Source organism: Anas acuta, chromosome Z, assembly GCF_963932015.1.
Source record: "Anas acuta chromosome Z, bAnaAcu1.1, whole genome shotgun sequence".
Lineage (NCBI taxonomy): Eukaryota > Metazoa > Chordata > Aves > Anseriformes > Anatidae > Anas > Anas acuta.
Genome location: NC_089017.1, coordinates 9,847,987 through 9,867,317, shown reverse-complemented (window position 1 = coordinate 9,867,317; position 19,331 = coordinate 9,847,987). Strand labels below are relative to the sequence as shown.

Sequence of the window (19,331 nt, the reverse complement as noted above, 5' to 3'; positions counted from 1 at the left end):
GCATTTTTCCAATGTTGTAGCAATTTCTTCTTATTGCTGATTATCACTTCTACTGGATTAGACAGATTTTTTATATTTAGCAATGTCTCTGTTGGGTATTTGTGTTTGCCAAACTTTTCGCAATTGAGCTTAAAGAAAAGAGAAAAAATTTCAACTATGCTTAATTAATTTTATTAATATTACATGGTTTATAAGATTAGAGGATTTCTTTCTTAGAGCAGCTCTCCAAATTGGAAGTTCATTTGTGTACTTTTGCCTGATTCAGCAAGTGTGTTTGCAACCAATTTGCTTAGTTGACCTGGTACAGAGACTCCTTATCATGAGGGTAGGATTACTGTAGTAGTAGGTCTGCATGTGAAATGACTACGTGCTAATTTAAAAGGAGCGATGTTAGTGATGCTTCAAATCCCAGTCATTCCTTTTCTGTATTTGTTTAAACCACATCTCTTTACACTTGCCTTCCCATGTATCTGATGCCAGGAGAAAAGTGGGATAGAAAGCCATCAAAACAAAAATGATTTGGCATTTACCCTTTTAATTACAGTATTATTTTTGACATGTGAACTCTTATTTGTTGTGCCTTTGTTGCCAGGTACCTGATCTGTTCCTGCGTTCTTGGTGCTTTCAGACAGTTGCATGCAGAGTTATCTGGGGGTAATGCTATTACTGAACTTTGAGCTCAGGGAGGATGTTCCACTAAAGACAGATTGGAGTGAAATTATTTTTGTCTTTGCTTGAACAATATGCTCTTTTTTTTTTTTCTTTTTTTTTTTCCCCTGTCAGTTTCTGTGATGAAATGTGTAGGCATTAAAGTCGCCAATCTGTGTTTTTTTCTCTCTTCTGTTTGTAGGCAATTCGGAGTTTTCAGGTATCCTTACACATCTTTCCAATGAACCCCGAAGTATGGAAGGAGGACCTTTCGTGGGCAAGAAAACTACATGAACAGCAGAAGGCAACAAAGACTGAGGCAGTGCAAGCACTGGCCAAAGGAAGAGAGATGGCACAAGCATCAATCCCAGACTATGACTTTGAAAGTGATGAAATTGTGGCAGTATGTGCTGCCATTGCAGAGAAGGAGAAAGCTCTTTCAGCAGCTAAAACTGTAGTGATTGTGTCTGCTTCAGGCACAGTAGAAACTGTTACTGAGAAGGAGAATTGCACTACAACTCCTGATGAAACCCTTTTTATCAGAGCCCGATAGGGCCACCCTATGTCTTGTCAGTACTGTTTCAAGGACTAGTGTTATTTATTGCATTGGGTGTCTTTTGTTTTTTAAGCAGCTGGGGAGGCTGCAAAATAAAAGGATTGAAATTATTTTTCTTTTGTAAAGTGAAAAAACAATAACCTGAGTTGTACTTCAATCCATATTTTTGGGGAAAAAAGCCAAGACTTGATTTTGAGAATCTCATGAACAAATGCAATGTTAAAATGCTTAACTACATTCTAGCAACTGCATTCATCTTACTGTATTTCATGGATTTACAGGTTAATGTCTATGTTTTGTGAGAAATTAATGAGCTCTTATGTAAAATGCAAAAGGAAAAAGAGATTTTAAGCAAAACATATTTCAATCCTTAATCATTGGCATTATTTATCCTAGAGCTAGTGTGAGCTGTTCTGTTATCAGGAGTCTTTATTTTCATCAAGATTAATTTTTCTATGATGAAGTTTTCTGTGAAGCAGAGAGAGATTTTCATTTTGTGAGTGTTGGTGTGTGATAGCCCTGGGATCTGTTCTGTAGTCAGCGCAATCGGTAGAAACTTTCATGTTGCCTTCACAGGTGAATGGTTAAATACTTTATATATATAAATACTTTCTGATTAGATGAAAGGCCATGCTATACCAAACAAGCACCTGAATGCTTAGTTGTTATTAAACATTTCACCAGAAGAAAGAACATTCTGCAGAGACTGAAGCTGGCCTTTCCTTATCTTAAGTGCTATACTACAAACACCACTGAAAGTAAAATAGTGGGAGTTGGACATTGTTATGTCCGAAGGCTAGTGTATTACATTTAGCCTTTTTTTTCCTAGTAAGGCTAATCTGATAAAGGAATCAATTTGCTTTTCATAATTCTTGTGAATTTAAAGTGTGTTTTCAGTGAACCAGTTGTTCAGGACAGCATTGTCTCAGTCTCCCTTTTTGTATTCTTTCTGGATTTTAGATGCTGTGGTGGTTATGGTATTCATACTGTGAGAGACTTAAGAGACTTGTTTGCCTGGTCTTCATCTCTCTTTAGGGGAAGATGGGTGTTGGTTCCTCACATGGACCGCTAAAAGAAACAAAATCAACCTGTTTCTCTTATGTGCTCTGTGTTAAGACTACTCTCTTTTCATTCTCAGGGGAGACATAACAGAGATGATAGGTTCCTAACTGGACTGGAAAAAAAACAGTCTACCGAGGAACTCTTAGAAAATTCAGGATGGGGAACATATCATTTCCACTTAATTTTTATAATATTTTGCATGAAAAAAACACATTTCAGATAAGAGGTTTGTAGCCTGGTGAACCTTTTGAAATCTTTGCATTTTTAATACTTGATTTCTGTTTTCAAAATAACACATTTTTAAAGGCAATAACATCTTTTTTCCTCAAGAAGCATAGTGTTTTTTGAAATAGAAAGTGTATTGTAGAAAAATCACTTCTCTCAGAGCATAGTACAGTTGAATATTGTTAATTCTTAAGAGGGCATTTACAGTTGTTGCAGAAATTAATTGTCTTTTTCAAAGACTTAATTGCCATGTTCGTCTTACATGACTAAGCGTTCATTGACTTTTGCAAACATTGAATTTTAGATCAGTGTGCAAGCACGGACACATATAATCTTCACTTTTTAACATCTAATTATCCAAAACAATTAGTATTGATTTTATAAAAAATGTAATAACATCACCAACATGTATTTTTATTTGTTCATTCAGTTCTGAAATAGATTCAGAATAGATTCAGAATAGATTCAGTGGTTTCATTGAAGTTTAAAGTCACATTTGTTGAAGAACTTCTTCATCTTGTTTTTTCCTAACAAATAATAGAACCTGTTCAGACATAGGAATAGTTAGCGTGAGAAGGATTTTGACAGATTTCTTCAAAGAAGAGACATTCTCTGTCTAGAAAGGAAATGCACAAGAAGCTGTAAGGTGTTTTCTGTTTCCTGTTTTGAAGGAGCTCTGCTATAATCAAACACATCTTTTCTTTCTTTGCCTTTTGTGCTTGTGTCAGTGTTGTGTATTTACTCACATGGGAAGGACTGCCTCCCTCCTTTCAGAGGTCAGTTTTATCACTGTATCTGATTCCACTGAAATGCTTTGCAAAATTGCTATTGACTTCAGCACTGTTGAGCAAAGTTAAATAGAGGGATGTGCATCTATACCATCAGGCTCAACAGTTGTGCTGGCCTTGAAGGGTTGTTGTTGCCATCTCCAGCAGTAAATGTGACTTCCTTTCTGATGCTATTAGGTTATGATTTCTAGATATTGTCATGACTGTGACATCTTGAAACAGGGAGCAGAAAAGTTCCTGTGACCTATTCTCAAATTGGAATAAAGTTTGACAATTGGTGATTGCAACATCTGGTTTTTGTTTGTTTGTTTGTTTTTTTGTACAGCATGACATGTTTTGCATGTATGGGATTTTCTGGATCTGTTTGAATAAAATACTGACTTCTCTGCTGTTTAGTGATGCCTGTTTATTCTTTTGGTTGTAACAAGAATAAGGTTTAACACTGGCCACTTTAGGATGTTACTCATTTAATTAGCCGGCTTCTTCTGTCTCTGCAGAACGTGTTAATTAGTTGTAGTGGAAAACAAAACACAACTGTCTCAAGAAAAATTGTTAATAAAGGGTAGCTGTCAGCTGTTTTGAATCTCAGGAGTATCCAAATGAGTGGGATCCAAAGGATAAAGCCTTTGTTATTAAAAATGGAGTGTTTGTGAAGTACACTGCCACTTTGCCAGCAGGGGTTTATTTATTTATTGTTCATCATCATCAGTAGCAGCGATGTGGCTGCACTAGCTCCTCTGACTTAGTCTTCCATGTGAATTGAATATGAAAATGCTGAAGTGTTATGATGTAGTTAAAGAGGAAATCTCAATGGCAACCGTAGTTTAGCTGGGATTCATTCTTGCTTAATTTATTAAACACAGCTAAACATTTTTTTTTTTTCTGTTTGAATCTTTTTATATCCAGTGGAAAGAAATACACAGCCTTAGAGGGCCATTCATATGCCTCGTGCTAGATAAGTATCTTTGAATTAGATGAATCAGCCTCCCAAGGTGCTTAATTATTTCCATTGACTACAAAGGAAGCCTACGTTGACTGGCAGTTAACTTCAAATGCTGAAATAGAGTAGATGAATACAACCTGTACAGACTGAGATAAACATCTTTGAAGAATTAAACATAGATTATAGTGAGAGAGAACAAACGCTTTCTGACAATACTGGAAGATATAGTATGGATCAGATAACTGTGACTCGGATTTAATAATATGAGACCGGATTTTAAAAATAGTTATGGAAGGCAAAACAATTTTTTTTCCTCTAGTCTTCTAGTTTCTAAGATTTCTTTGAGTAACTGTTGATGTTTGGAATCAAGATGAGAAAAAGGTAGCATTGAAAACTTAACTGTCTATGTGAGGTCAGTGCTCCCCAGACCCTAAAACCAAGGGGAAGAAGGTAAAAGCTTGTGTTGAAGGTTGGTGCTCTCTTAGCTTATTTCTAGGTCTTACAACAGCTGTGAAATTGTAGTAAGGTACGTTAGGACTGGGGTTCAGGAAAGCAGAAGCATGTGGTCTTGGCTTATTGTCAGATTGCAGATAAAGCATTTTATTGTAGGTTGGTGTCATGTTAATAATCATGTTCTCAAGTGGATTGGAGTCCTTGCCCTGTGGTATTTCCACAGAGGACAAGTTTAGAAGCAAAATAAGTTTATGAGCACGGATTACTGCTGGATCCTGACAGATGTGCTGTCCTGGTTTTGAGGGATGGCTTTCTAAGAGCAGTAACTCTACGAACTCTACAAATTGTAGAGGGTAAATGATCAAGGGGAAAGATTGGAGGCAGGGAATTAATCTAGTATTTGGGTACAGAAAGAAGGGGATTTAGACTTGGATTCCAGATCTCATCAAGCTGACAAGTCTAGAACGGGACCTAGCAGTGGAACAGTCTGTTGGTGCTTAGTAGCTTGAAAAGTAAGTAAATCTGCCATAAGTAACACAGATGTGCTGTTGTTTTGCAGCAGAATACAGAGTAAAAAGCTTTGTAGGAGACTTCTTGGTTAGGATGATGGGTGGTACCATTTGGAGATAGTGGATTATGTTGGATTACTGTTAGTGCTTTGGCATTGCACCTGTAGCATGGATTTGGGTTAGGTAACGTGTTGTAGGCAGCAGAGATGTACATGTATAAGCAGCGCTACAGGCTTGGGGGAAAGTGGCTCAAAAACTGCAGAAGAAAAGGCCAATTGTAATGCTAACATATTATTATCAGAGATTGAAATTAATTTTCATAGAAACTCGTCTCCTACAAATACTGACTTTTCCTCTACCTGTGGTGTGTAGATTCTCCACACCATGCCACAGGACAGGGGCTTAAACTGAGTTTGGGATCAGGGTTTGGGGAGTGGTACAGGTGTGGGAGGTCTAGCAGAACTCGTGGATGGATGGAAGGGGTTCTGTGAAGTTGTGGTTGGGGGTGTGTGGGCAGAGGCAGGCTGCTGGAAGTGAGGGTGTGGGACTGCTGGTGATAGGAGCAACAGGATGGAGTCAGGGAGATACAAAAATTTGGGTTTGTTTTTGAACTGGGAATTAATGCATTTCCTGTGAACACACAGAGGGCATGGAAGTGGCTACGTATGTGAAGACAGACTGTATCACAGGGTATGTGGATAATTGTAGGGGAGGAGTGGAAGGAAGCTACTGTGTATGAAGCAGGGTTCCAAAGCTGGTCAGGACTCTCAGGCATGAGGAGAGAGACACTGGTGGTCTGTCACCCTAAACACAGGCACACTTGCCTGGTTCTTTTAGCCAGGCTGCTTCTGAACATCCTTGCTTGCAGCTAAGTGATAGATGGGCTCCTATTTTGTCTTCATGCACTGCCATTGAGTTCGCATAGACAATTCCAGTATTGCTTATGAGACTTTTTAATCTGTAGGTTGATCGTGATTTCTTGAGTTCAGTACTGAGGGCAAGAGGAAGACTTCAGGCTTATTTGTGTTTGCTAAGGGAAGGTGAGCTGCTTACAATGGTCTCTTCCTGCTTAAAAGTCTTCCAGAACACACGCATTTTCCATCAGTAATGCATAGGCCTTATATAAATACTGGACTTACATAAATACACTGGAGATATTTCCTTCTGTCATTGCATCCAGTACCAATAACTCGTTCTGCTGTTTTGTTCCAGCTGTGAAGGTGTGGTTCAGTATTTTTGTAGGTTGCATGGTTGCAGGTGGCGGTCCCACCTTCCTGCTCTGCCAGGTACTGCTTCCTATCTAAGGCAGCACTAGTGTGTTCTGTTTGTTGGTCACTAGTAAGCAACAGACCATGGTTAAGTGATTTAATTGCAAAGAATCCAGGCAGATCTTTATCTGTAGCTCCAGTAGGAGCGTGAGTAATACTGTTCTCCAACTTAATCAGTGCAATATTGGCTTCTGCTGCAAATATTTGTGCACAGATTTAACTTCACTTCCTACATGCGTAAAGGTAAATAAGCTCAAGTGCTCACATGTTAAAGGAACACAATGAAGCAGGCCTGAGGTTTAACTGTGTGGGGGTTTTGATTTTTTTTTGTTGTGTGAAAAATTTTCATGGCTCTGTGTCAATGCTCTCAGGGACATTTTCAAAGGAGGCTTCCTCTTGCTAATGGCAGTCGTTCTGTGGTGTTTTGGAAACTTCCAGACCCAAGTATGTTTTGAGAGTAGCTAAGCACAAAGTGTTCCAAATGGGTGGCTTTTTAAAGTGAGGAGTTGGCACTGAATGGCAGACTCTCATAAACTTTTGAGCTCAAGCAGAACATTTTCATTTAATTGTTATCCCCAAAGTGATTTTGGTCAGTACAACTGCTTAAACATACCATCAACATAAGGCTCAAGATTTTCATTACAATAAAGCATTTCACATGAGAACACTTTAAGCAGCATAACATGCTTAGTATTTAACAAAACATCCTCCAAATATCTGTACAGAATTATTTTAGTAAATGGTCTTTCTGGAACAAGACCTACCCCTTACAAAACAAAACACCAGAAGTCCTTTTGTCACTGGTTAACAGCTGTTTTGGGTGATGTCTTTGTCATCAGAACTCTAAGAACAAATAATCTGCAAGAGGTACAAGACCAGAAGATGGTTCTATATAACCTACACTTTTAAATGAAGATTCTGCTTCCATGTTTTTTTATGTTTATTTGGTGGAATATCAGATTACAGCGTCATAAAATTCTATTTACTATTTAAAGTAAAATGATAAATGTTATGAAAAAATACCTTTATTACATCAGTGATGCTTTAACTAAAGTGAATATTAAGACTATTAACCAGGGGTGGAAAGTTTTAGGCCCTGATATTAAAAGCACTTCTATATGTCCTTAACTTTACATGTAAGGAGTCTCCCTGGCAGCGGAAGGGCTACTCTGATGGGCAACGTTAAGTGTGTGCCTAAGTGCGTGCAGAATGTGGGCCGAAGTACTCAGAGAGGAGCAATGTGTTTATACATGGAAACATTCTCAGCACATAAATAAAATCTGGCTTTTTAGTATGTACATACACTGAAAGAATATTCTTAACTGAAAGGATGTGTTTTCTTTTTCTCAATGGTACATATGTTTCCATTTCACTCAAAGTGTTTATGTATTCTCAGCTAAAGAATAATATCGGCCGTGAATGTAGCACGGATAACAAATCTAAAACAAGAATGTCTTATCAGCAGGCAATACTGGGGGAAGAGAAGGCTGGCAATCATTTCTATATACCTGGTATTAGTAAGAACCCTTCTCATAGAGAAGAATAGACTTTTAAATATTTTCAGTCCTGATACATATACAACAGTAAAAATTCACATTTTCATGCTTTAGTGAGACACTTTAAAATCCTACTGCAGGCAGCTGTCAGAGTAGCTCTGTCCAGTTCCTAGTAGCTGCCTCACATTCTGCTCTAGTATCAGAAGCTTACACTCTTGATAGTTGAGCAGCCACAGGAAAACACAGTTCTACCAGATTTGTAAAGGGAAAGAGAAAGAAAGAAAGTGATGGGTCTTCCTATTTCAAGAGGCCCAGTAGCTCTCCTGCGTCCCAGAACAAGACATGTTCGTGTTTCCAGTCCCATTAGACCCGTCTTGTACAATTTCTGATGGCAGCGCCAATGTCTGTTCCACACAGTCCTCAGTAGTCTAAGAGAAATGTACCCATCACATGGCAAGAGAAAAATAGCCCTTTGGAGCATAGCTGAACCCCTCTCCCCTTGAATAGGCAGAATACCTATCTATTGCACCAGTTTTTCCAGCGTACCGGGAAGGATCACCAGGGTCGATGCCTTTCGTTGCTATATACACTTCTCCGATAAATTCAATGTCTCTGTGGGGAAGGTGACCTGGAGGGGGCTGCCCTTGGATGTGGAGCTGGCCCCACCACCAGACCTGATCTCATTCACCAGGAAGACACTCTCTGAGTCCTGCCCGTGTGAAGAGTCTGAGGTCTCTGAGCTGCGCAGTGTCCTTACGGATGTAGTGTCAGACTGAGCCAGGCTCGCGCTGGGGCCGGGAAGCAGCACACGCCCCCCGACGCTGCTTTCACTTAACTCCGGGGGATAGAGCAGTGTTTGTGAGGTGCTGCTGATCTCCCGCAGCTCACGGGAGATGAAGGAAGGCGACTGACTTGACACGGCGGAAGAGGTCCTGCGGCCATCCACACAGTTGAAATTGCTCCCCGAGTGCTGCCTCCGGGCCCCTCCAATGCGGCAGAAGAGACACTTGATCTTCTCGATGGCTTTGCTGAGCACAGTCTTGCGGAGGAGGATGTAGACCCACGGGTCCAAAATGGGGTTCACCGAGGCGATGCGGATGGCTTGCAGGTCGGGGTTTTGCCTCACATCCTCCACTAATTTGGGCTGATAGAGCTGGTTCACGAAGACACGGACCTATCCAGAGAGACGGGGGAGGAGAAAGGTGCAGTTGTACAATTAAATCAGGAAATCAAAGTTTACGTATTGAAGCAGAGATCTTGATTTACATCTGCAGGCTAGAACATGAGAAGAACCTGGCAAAGTAAAGCACCTTGGATTAGCAGCTGCCAATTTATTTTTGGAAATGGCAAGAAAATCAGAGATTAAGCTGTTGTAAATTGATCTTCCGTGCTACAGGTAGGAAAAGAATGGCTCTTTCTCCCTGCTCCCCTCATAATTAATCCTCCAACCTTCAGTTTTGGGCTGCTGCTTTTGCAACTTCTTTGTTGATGGATATAACCCAGGAACAAAGATTTAGACCTGTATCCTGCTTCCTTAGTATATCTCAAGTCTTAGGCTATCTGCAAAGGGATATCTGAGTTCACTGAAGAGGCTAATCAGTTCCTCCGGTAGGGGTCTAATAATTGCATGTTTAGAAATAAGCTGAAACCCATATTATAATCCAGGTATGTTAACTTCCAGAAATGAGCCCAGAGCTGTTGATTCCCTAGTTTAGAAATATCCTTTTTCTGGCACCTGTCCTTACTGGAACTGTTTGTATACCTTCAGCTGTTGGCTTGTTGCAGCATGTTTTGGACAAAAAACTAAAGGAACAAAAAGAAAGGCCCCTACAGTTAGGAGATTTTTAATAGGTCAAGATGATGAGATGATTCCAGCACTGGACTGGACTGGACTGGAGTGCTTTGCTCACATACATGAGCCATCATTGGGTTCTACTTAGAAAAGCATAAAAATGCTTATCAAGTAGTTAGGAATTGGAGATTCTGAATCTGCCTTTTGAATTAGCACTTTCAGTTTATCATGCACAAAATTTAAGACAGGATCCCGTCTTCTACACAGAAATGCCTCCTTCAGGTTTTTCCTTTGAATCTAAAAAAAAACAACCAAACAGTCCCTATGTCCCTACCCTGGATTTGGGGCCACTTCAGTAATGCTGTTCTAAGGCACAGGCCAGTTCTTTGACATGAGTTGTTGTTATCTTTCCAGTGTCCCTAAAGAGCATGATGTCATATGAGTTTGTTTATCAGTCCCAAATAGCTGCTCTGTTTTAGCAAGACCTACGCAGTGTCCTGCATTTTAGGAAGGCCTAAGAAAGCCACTGAAAAGACGGGATAATGGAACATGCTGTTTACTTTGGACTTAAGGTAAGTCTAAATAAATGTATTACTTCTCTTTTTATGTGATACAGTAAAAATCTAGTAGCAAAAGTAGGGATGTTTTAAAGTCTCTGGCTTAGCTCCTGAAATGAATGAAGCCTGGCCTACCTAGGAGAAGGTTACAGGCAAGCAAGAAGACAAGCATTTAAACAACAGCCAAACTAGAACAGCCTCCTTGAGTCATTTTTATAGAAGTTATGCTTGTGATTCCTGGTGAAAAAATTCACAAATCTTTCCGAGAAATTTTCCTGCAGCAGGGCAATGTGATGGTATTCTGCCTGTCGGGATTCAGAGCTTGAATGTGCTCCAAAGCTACAAACAAAGTATGTTTAAAATAATGCAGAGTGCTTCTTTGGAAGTCCTATGCATACAATCTCTCTCAAATCAGTGAGTGTGAAACTGGCGATCATCTGTATTTTCTTTCTCAGTACTTTTGTGTGGGTTTACGGGTAACAAAACCTTCACACAGAATTCCAAATATGGGAAAATCTTGAATTGATACAGAACTATAATGATCCAAGTTTTACTCTCTGTTACTTTCCTAATTATTTCTAACATTGCAGATGTTTTTTTGACAACTAATTTACTGAGCTGATTTTTCTGTTAAGCCACACACGCAACTGAAGTGCTTTAAAGCATATTCCTACGCATGTAGATCTTGTCTGGTTTTTCTTTATTTTTCTTTGCTTTTTTTCATTATTTATTTTGCTTGTCTCCAAACTGCTTACACTCTTATCTGACATCCATCACTACAGAACTCTGTGTACTGCTGGCTGAGAGAAGACCAGTCCCTCCAGAGCCCCAGATCCGTAAGTACAGTTTTGCAGGCATTCACTGAGGATTCTTTCCTTAAACAAGGCACATTGCTGAAATCTCCTGCCGTAGGCTTTTGGAGGTGGTGTCCAGGAAAGCCTTCCTCTGCCCTGCGCTGAGTGCAGCTTGCAGGAGCGCACCGCTAGGTGGCACAGATGTCCCGCAGTCGCAGCATCCCCGCTTCATGGACAGGGTACCCGCAGCTCGTGCTGGCTGCCCCCATTCCCACGGGCAGCAGTTGCAGCCAAGGGAGGGACAGCAAATGTCAATGCACTGCCAGTGATAAACACTGCAGGAGGGGATTAGTGCCGGGACTTGCATAAGCTTATGCAAGTAGAGCTGCACTTACTGACACAGGCTCTGAACCTGAAAAGCGGCCGTCAGGTTTCCATAACGTGAAATGCTGAAAAAGTTTTTGAGACGACGGCATCAGCTAAACGCTGTCCTTGGAATCGACTTGGCCACATGTGTGAGATTCCCTCCACCCCCCATCCCACCCCACAGAAAGAAAAGATAGTACGGGGTCATAAATACATGAAGAACCAATTTCCCTTAAGGATTTGACCTGCGCCATAACATTTCTTTACAGATGCTGCTCCTTTTTCTGTGCTGAGATTTTCCTTTATGCAAGGGAATGCACCCTGAAGGTGTGTAAATGCTGGTCGACGTATCTAACCATTGATCACAGGAAGGGTACCTGTCCTGAGAGGCAGGAATCCAAAGGACAGTGTTGTGGGAGTGGAGGACTGCTAGCAGCTCATGCTAACTACATGCAGTCATTGCCAGGAATATCAGAGGTGTGACAGGGAGAGGTATTTACTGACAAATTCATCCACATCGCAGAACCAGAAGGCACACTTTGCAGACAGCTGAAGTATGCAGACCAACTTTGGAGACTTGATTTCTATTTTGCCTTTTTTTTTTTTTTTTTAAAGTTAGACCTATTGTTACACATCAGTGACTTAATAGTGGGATTGTTCCTTTGATAAGCACCACCTGAAGCTGAAGTACCTGATTCACCTTTCTCTGACTGCCCGGTAGAGTTTACGGAAAGACAAAAATGTCTTTAAGTGCTGACGCTGTGGTTGAAAAGTACAATCACAAATTGCACAGCTTGCTTTATGTTATCTCTATATGCTTTATTTCCTTGTGACAGATATGTGACGCGTAGGTGAGAGATTCCTAAAATGGATCTACTTATTGAAAACTTTGGACTGTACAAAACTGTTTCAGTTTCACAGAAAGGTGCCACTTTTTTTCTTAGCAGCCCCCCAAAATGTCAAATGCATTTATCAATTCAGACCTATTGCATGGATTACATATTAATCACAGTATGGTACAAATTAATCTGTGTTGGAATGTCACTTTATGATTTCTTTACAACCTGGTAAAGAAAGAGCATTTATTAATGTATCGTCTACACTAACAGTAAGAGATGTATCCTGTTTTGGCTACAAGTCTTCTGTTACAGGATGAAGCATAATGAAGGATATTGCCTTGCATCTTCTTAGTAAGTCCCATGTAAGTGGAATTCATTATTGTGTTAGCTAAGCTGTGCTTGAATTTCTGCAGTTTAAAATCCTGATTAAAGAAGCAAATGGGAACAATTCTAGTCTCAATAGAATGAGGTCTAAATGTTACATCTGCAGCCACAGAACACAGGCAACATATTTTGAAAGTATCTGTGGTTTGTTTGCAGTTGTGTTAAGAAGCACGTTGCTTCATGGTGCACTGAGTTTATGGTGAAGCGATAGGTAGTTGTACATCATAGTCCTGCGTGTTTTGATGCTTTTATTTTTTACTAAATATGAATGTGAATCATGACTTCTATTCCTATGCAGTATGATAAAGTGACTAACATACTTATTGTTCCAGAATAATTAAAGGAGTAGTTATCTTCATAGCTTCTACCTGTCCTCATAAAATCTCCCCACATACTGATAGGATAAGTTTAAAATCTATATAGTAGAAAGCAGGAAACAAGTTTTTCAGCTCCGCAAGCCAATACCCTTTGCCCTTCAAGGGTTTGGTGTCTGCTGTAGCAGATCACTCTGTTGCTCGAAAATCATGCCTGCCACCTTGCTGTTTTTGGCTGCAGACAGCCCCTGTACTTCAGAGACAAGCCAAAACAAACCAAAAGAAAATCCAATCTTTTAGATCAATTCAACATTAAGTTAGAAATCTTTGATTATTTTATATGATCAAACACATGTACATCTTGAAACACAGCATTTTATTTTCAATTTCACTGCAATTCAGCAATGTTCAGTGGTTAGGATCAGAAAAAGTCACATACTTAAAAATCTACAAGTGTCTGAAAGACTGCTGGAGTGAACTGGAGTTTGAATACTATGTGCTTATGTACACTTGAAAGAGTTGTTTTTATTTTTTTACAAGGCTGGCTAACAATTTCTAATACGTTCTCGACACCCCACTTCCCTCCCCATGAAACTCATCCCCTACTTTTAAATATATCTAATTCTCTTTTCTAAAAACTCACAGATTTTTAAAAGATGAAATAACTGATGTGGAGTGCAGGAAGGAGGCAGCATGCAATTTGTGTATTTTTTTCCTTATTTCATTTTTAAACTATTGTAAGATTCTTCATGCTTTCCACACCACTTTCTGTACACTGAGAACACATATCAGAAGATTCTTATCTTATTCACATCTTATATCAGAATCTTATATCAGAAGATTTTTTTCTCTAATGAATTTTGTTCAACTTTTTTTTCCTTGATAAATTTGATCAGCCTTTATCTCTGCAAAGTTCACTCAGTGTTTTGTACAATGCTCAATAATTTTGCTATAGTAGCTGTCATTGTAAAATTTTATTGATTTTATGAATAAATCACTAAATCAATAAATCACACATTATTAAGAACGTCTGTTCTCTGTGACTCAGCTTGCTGTTCTTTAACCACTTTTTAAACCAAGCCAAGCCTTTTCTTATTATTTCAGGGCTATTTAGTATTTTAAGACGTGAAAATTTTTGTTAAACCCTAGTAAATACAGTCTGCTGGACTGCATCTGTGTACTAGATGCACTAGATGTCTTGTGAAAGTGTTAATTCTAAAAAGTTAGAAGCTTACGTCTCTCTTTCTGAAGTTGCTTTGACTTCAGTGATAGTTTATTCAGCTGAAATCATCAGTAGGAAATCAGCTCATCAGAAAATTTCAGTCACAAAGCAACCTCTGAGCTTGCTTTGTGTATCTGAATCATGCCACCACCACCACCTTACTACTTTTATGTTCTTGGTGCCCGCCAGGATCTCCTGTTATAAACGCACCTCTCAGTCTCCTCTGTGGTTGAGGGCTCCCTAGCTTACTTCAGAACTCGTCTGTGTCATGAAAATGTATGTGTATATGACTGATTTTCCTGTCTCTGCTGGTGGCTCTTTCTAAGGATTTGCAGCATAAAGGTGTCACTTCTCTGAGTTTATCCTGGAATGCTTAACCTCAGTGCATAAGTAACATAGAGGGCTTAATACACATATGCAGCAGTGCATCACCGTATAAAGAAACATAAATGGGTACAGGTTATTCCCACAGGGGGAGGCAAATGACTGATAAAAGCTGCCTTTACAATGAAGCAGTTTAACCATGCTGGACACTGTAATGATGTATCTATACGTGTTTTAAAAAAAAACTTTTTTTTTTTTCCTAGTCGTGCATCGGAGTGAGGTACGGAAATAGTGAAATGACAATCTTCTACCTCATTTTACATACAGAAGAAATCTGCGGCTTTAGCTGAGAAAAGCTACCATATGTGAGCACTCTCGAGGCAATACCATGCCTTTGTAAGAAGTGAAATTAAGGTCTGAGAGAACTTCAGAACTTTGTCACCCGCACCTTCACACATGCTAAGGTGTTCACCAGCTACTGTTTAAATAATAAATCTCTCGCCCCACCCAAGTTCATTAATTTTAAGTGTCAACAATCTAGTTTCCTTTCTGGCAATCTCTCCCTCTTGATTTTTTTTTTTTGGAGACTTTATAAAAGCTTCCCTAGCTCCTAATGCATATGAACAATTTCATTTCTCAGTCAGCTGTTCTCTAGCTAGTCCTCCGTGGGATAAGGTTTTGGCTTTTTCCTGACACCGCTGAAGCCCATCAGCTGGTACCCTGCACTGTGTTGTGACATTGCATTTAATTCCCAGAACCTGTTCTATGCATTTACCAGCAGCTCTTCTGAAGACAGCATATTGTTATTTTGTGAAGTAGCTGTTACAATATTAGATTAATCGCATTAAGTACTGTGGACCCACAGGTACTCTCAGGGTTTGGCCACTCTACAACCTGATTCCTTCCAGTGTGGCAAGTCGGCTTACCCGTGAGGTTTCTGCTGCTGGACTGCAGAACAGGTTGCGTGAGGTTCCTCGATCTAACACGCGTGCCGCTCAGAGGCAGCCTGTGCACAACTCAAATGGCACGTTTTGATTTCCTTTAGGCGACGAGCAATAAATGGACGGGAAAGTGCCTGGTTATGCCGTGGCACAACACAAAGTGACACAGCGCTGCGGGATGGGAGACAGCCTTCAGCGACAGCCTGAGCACTGGTGCTCCAGCAAAGCCACACTCCACTGGCTCCTGTTTATGTTAGTAATGTGGCAAAACTGGCCTGACCCTTGCAGTTACACCCTCCTTTGAAGCAGGGGGATGGACTCACTGACCTCTCCGAGCTTTCAGACGTATTTTTCTGAACTTCCTTACTGAGCTGTAGCCTGTTTGTTTCGCATCCCCAGCTGGCCACTTGCTTCTCACGCACATCACAACCCCTCCATGACACTGAGATTGCAGAATAGTTCCTACCTACAATAAACTCCCTGAAAACAATCCATCTTCCAAAAACACTTTCTGTCTAAGAAGCAATGCTTGGCTCCCTAAAATGTGTTTTGGAAGGTGGCGAGTAAGGCAAGCCAGCCGCTTGTTTAATGTTTCTGAGCCAGAAGGGGAGAGAAGTTCGCCAAGTTTTACTATGGTGGGTGGGAAGCAAGAACTGAGCCTCGAGCTGGTGTTTTTTTTTTTGTCTTCCTTTGAGATAAGGTGGAGGAATAGAAGAAAGTAGATCCTGCATGTTCAAGTCAATGACAGTAATTGTAGCAGCTGTTTCAGAAAATTAGCAAATGGTTAGTGGTAATGTTGTCTGGCATTTTGGTATGATCTCTAGCTCCATGTGGGCCAGAATCCTCCAACTCCCATCTAACAGAAAATTACACCAAGTGGCTCCACTGCATTTAGACCTCCAACACTGGGGAGCTGTTTGAGGGCTGTAAATGCATGGGATCTACCCCCAGTGTATCCTTCAGGATGGGACCTCAGTTCTGGTTTTGGGTGCGCAGCGCTCTGCACCTTGCTGGTGCCATGTGAAGAGAACTCTCTCCTCCTGTCAGATACTACGGACTGCTGTACACTTCATCAGCAGAGTGCCTATTTTAAAAACACAATAAGCATCCAGCAGTGTGGGCCAGCCCCAAACCTCACTCATCACAAATTAATTTTGGAAGTGAACTTTAAAGTGCCTTTAGCTCTCAATAAGACTTGTGCTGTGTGGATTCCAGTTAAACGGTGGAAAATTTGTTAAGAATTTTTGGCACTGTATGTCAGCCAATCAAAGGAGCCTAGGACTTGGGATGAGTGTGTTTCTTTTCCTGTAAATATAAACCAGTACTACTCTCTTCTATCACCATGTATGCATGCTAACTGCACTAAAATTACTCCTAGAGTTTGCGGCACCAGCTAAATGGGATTCTGTCCTACAGGCACAGGCTAGGAGGAGAAAAGACTCAGCAATGTGGGTGATGGAAGAAGAAGGGTTGCACAATGTTACTCACCACCAGAGGAATGGAGCAGATGAGCACCACCAGGGAAGTGGCAATGAGCAGAATAACCATCTGGATCTCTGCTCCGGCCATCCGACGGAAGCTCCGGCGTCTGCGAAAGTCTGATAAGCGGCTGGAGGTGGTGTCTGTCCCCAGGGATGTGCGTCGCATGAACTGGCGGTGCATGCGAATTAGGGCCACGCAGACCAGGATGTTGCAGATCACTGTAACCATGATCAGGAAGGAGCTGAAGCCAGCGTACATGTAGGAATACGCTGCATGAGTGGCCTTCTTTGCTCGCCAGTCTATGAAACACCAAGTGTCAGGGTACTGCCGGGTCGATTTGCCGAGCCCCATGCTGGGGAGGGCGCAGAACAAGACATTGGAAGCGTAGATGGCGAAGAGCGTGAGCCCAGCCAGCTTCTTATCTACGTAATGGTTGTAGAAGTAGGCATGGTTGATGGCCAGGTACCTCTCTATTGACATGGCACAGATAATGCTGAGGCCGGACAGTCCGAAGAAGAGGAGGATGAAGGAGCTGTACTCGCACAGCGCGTCTCCTCCCGGCCAGCGGTTCTGCAGGTAAGTGGCAATAGTGACCGGACTCACCAGGCAGGTCCCCAGGAGGTCGGTGACCGCCAGCCCGCAGACCAGCGTGTAGAAGGTGGTCTCCTTCTGCTCCTTGCGGGACTTGCAGAGCACCACGATGGCGATGAGGTTGCCCACCACGCCGAAGATGAACATGACGGTGGGGATGGTGGGGGGCTTCCCGCCCTCGGCCCCGCCGGCGGTCCCGTTGGCAGAGCCGTTGGCAGGTGGCATGATGGTGGGGCTGAAGGACATGGCTGGGGAGCCGAGGGGAGGCAAGGGGAGGAAGAAAAAAAAGCAAAGGAGGAATCGGGGAGGAAAAGCGGGGAGGTTGCAAAAGAGGAGGGAGGGAAAGAGCCGGTGTGGTTTAGGCGAAAAAAAAAAAAAAAAAAAAAAGAGGAAGGAAAAAAAAAAAAAATCGTGAGAGGAGACGAAGTGGGGGCAGCCCCGGCTGGCAGCGGGGCGAGCCCAGCACCGGATCCCCGCGGGTCCCCGCGTCCTTCGCCGCCCCTCTCCCTCTCAGCGGCAGCGGCGGGGGCTCCAGGTGGCGGCGGGGGCGTCGCGGGAAGGTGCCGGAGCGTGGTGCCCGCCGCTCATCCCCTCCTTCCCCCTTCCCTGCCTTCCCTCCGCCTCGCGGGGCTGCGGCTCCTCTCCCCTCAGCGCCGCGCTCCCGCCGAGTTTCGCCGCGGAGGGCGGAGGCGGCCCCGGGGCAGCCGCCGCCGCCGCTCCCCGCCCTCTCGCTCCATTGGCCGGGCGGCGGCGGGCAGGGCCGGCCCGCGGCACCTCCGCCCGCGGCGGGGGCGGCCGGGCGGGAGGGGGCGCCCAACGGCCGTGAGGGGAGCGCGAGGGGACCGTGAGGGGACCGCGAGGGGACCGTGAGGGGCACCTGCCGCCGCCCCGTCCCGCCGTGGGGGCGGGTGGCCGGGAGATAAGGCGGGTGGTGCCGCGGGACGGCGGCGGGAGCTCTTGCATCAGGCTGCCGCTGCCGGCCGTCGGCGTTCCTCACAGCCCGTCATCGATGTATTGCTTCGCGCTGGCTCCCGTGCGCGGCTGGTGGCGTTGCCAAACACAGGAAGGGTGTGTGTGTGTGTGTGTGTGTGTGTGTGTGTGAGCGTGTGAGTGTGCGTGCGAGGGACGTGTTGGTGTGTTTGTGTCGAGGGCTCGCTTGAGCTTGGCCACAAGGAGATCACGTACAGGAGCTGTGCTGATCTGTGCTGGTCTGATGCCTGGCGCGGCGGCACTCAACGAGCAGCGGTGGCTGACGAGACCCTGGAGCAGAAACAGCGGCACGGAGCTCGCACCACGACAGGTAGACACACGCAAAGGTGTTCCTCGGAGAGGAGAAGCACCAGTGGTGCCTGCGCCTGGTCAGGAGCGAGGTGCTCACACCGCCACACCACGTCCAGCACCTGGCGCTGGCTGGCCACACGGCCTCGCTCCTACACCAGATGACATCAGTTACTACAGTGGAGACAAAACCCGTGCCCTGAAGCACGAAATTTATATCCTTAAGCAGAACCTCTTCTCTGAAGTCAAGGCAAAATGTGTTACCAAAGTCTAATCAGTCTAATCTTTTTTTTTTTTTTTTTCACTCTTACTATCCTCCACCTCCCCCACCCCCCTTTCTCTAAACCTCTGGCAGCGGTGATGTCACGGTGTGCTGACAGCAGAAATTCTGCCAGGGCAAAGTGCGTGAGGCTGTGTATTGAAGGGAAGAGGGTGAATAATACCAGTTTTCAACGTTGTGTGAGCAGATGTGGAAAAAAAGGTGACATTTGTGATTTGA

The 19,331-nt window shown here is 42.9% G+C and overlaps 2 protein-coding genes and 1 long non-coding RNA gene across 3 annotated transcripts in view; 2 read left to right on the top strand and 1 right to left on the bottom strand.

Annotated features, from left to right (window-relative positions):
- Positions 1 to 3,674, top strand: part of TTC33 (tetratricopeptide repeat domain 33) — a 52,342-nt gene extending 48,668 nt beyond the window's left edge. Inside the window, exon 4 of the mRNA XM_068666271.1 lies at positions 851 to 3,674. Within this exon, the coding sequence (XP_068522372.1) occupies positions 851 to 1,201 (351 nt within the window). The 3' untranslated portion in view covers positions 1,202 to 3,674. The remainder of the gene's footprint in view (positions 1 to 850) is intronic.
- A 3,313-nt stretch (positions 3,675 to 6,987) lies between these two features.
- On the bottom strand, positions 6,988 to 18,214 carry PTGER4 (prostaglandin E receptor 4). The gene is made up of 2 exons (XM_068666270.1): positions 16,970 to 18,214; positions 6,988 to 9,122 (listed from the first exon to the last, which is right to left on the bottom strand). Exons 1-2 carry the CDS (start codon positions 17,798 to 17,800, stop codon positions 8,529 to 8,531), a joined length of 1,425 nt encoding a protein of 474 aa, XP_068522371.1. The 5' UTR covers positions 17,801 to 18,214; the 3' UTR covers positions 6,988 to 8,528.
- LOC137847773 (uncharacterized) lies at positions 10,160 to 15,203 on the top strand. Its single transcript, XR_011091067.1, has 3 exons — positions 10,160 to 10,312; positions 11,080 to 11,133; positions 14,804 to 15,203. It is a non-coding gene; the product is annotated as an uncharacterized lncRNA (long non-coding RNA).
- Positions 18,215 to 19,331: the final 1,117 nt, after the last annotated feature.

What these genes read in the sequence shown, in the direction of transcription:
- PTGER4 (XM_068666270.1), bottom strand. Translation starts at nt 17,800, where the DNA reads ATGTCCTTCAGCCCCACCATCATGCCACCTGCCAACGGCTCTGCCAAC. An exon ending in TCTGCTCCATTCCTCTGGTG is followed by an intron (nt 9,123 to 16,969) that starts GTGAGTAACATT and finishes CTCTCTGGATAG; the next exon opens with GTCCGTGTCTTCGTGAACCA.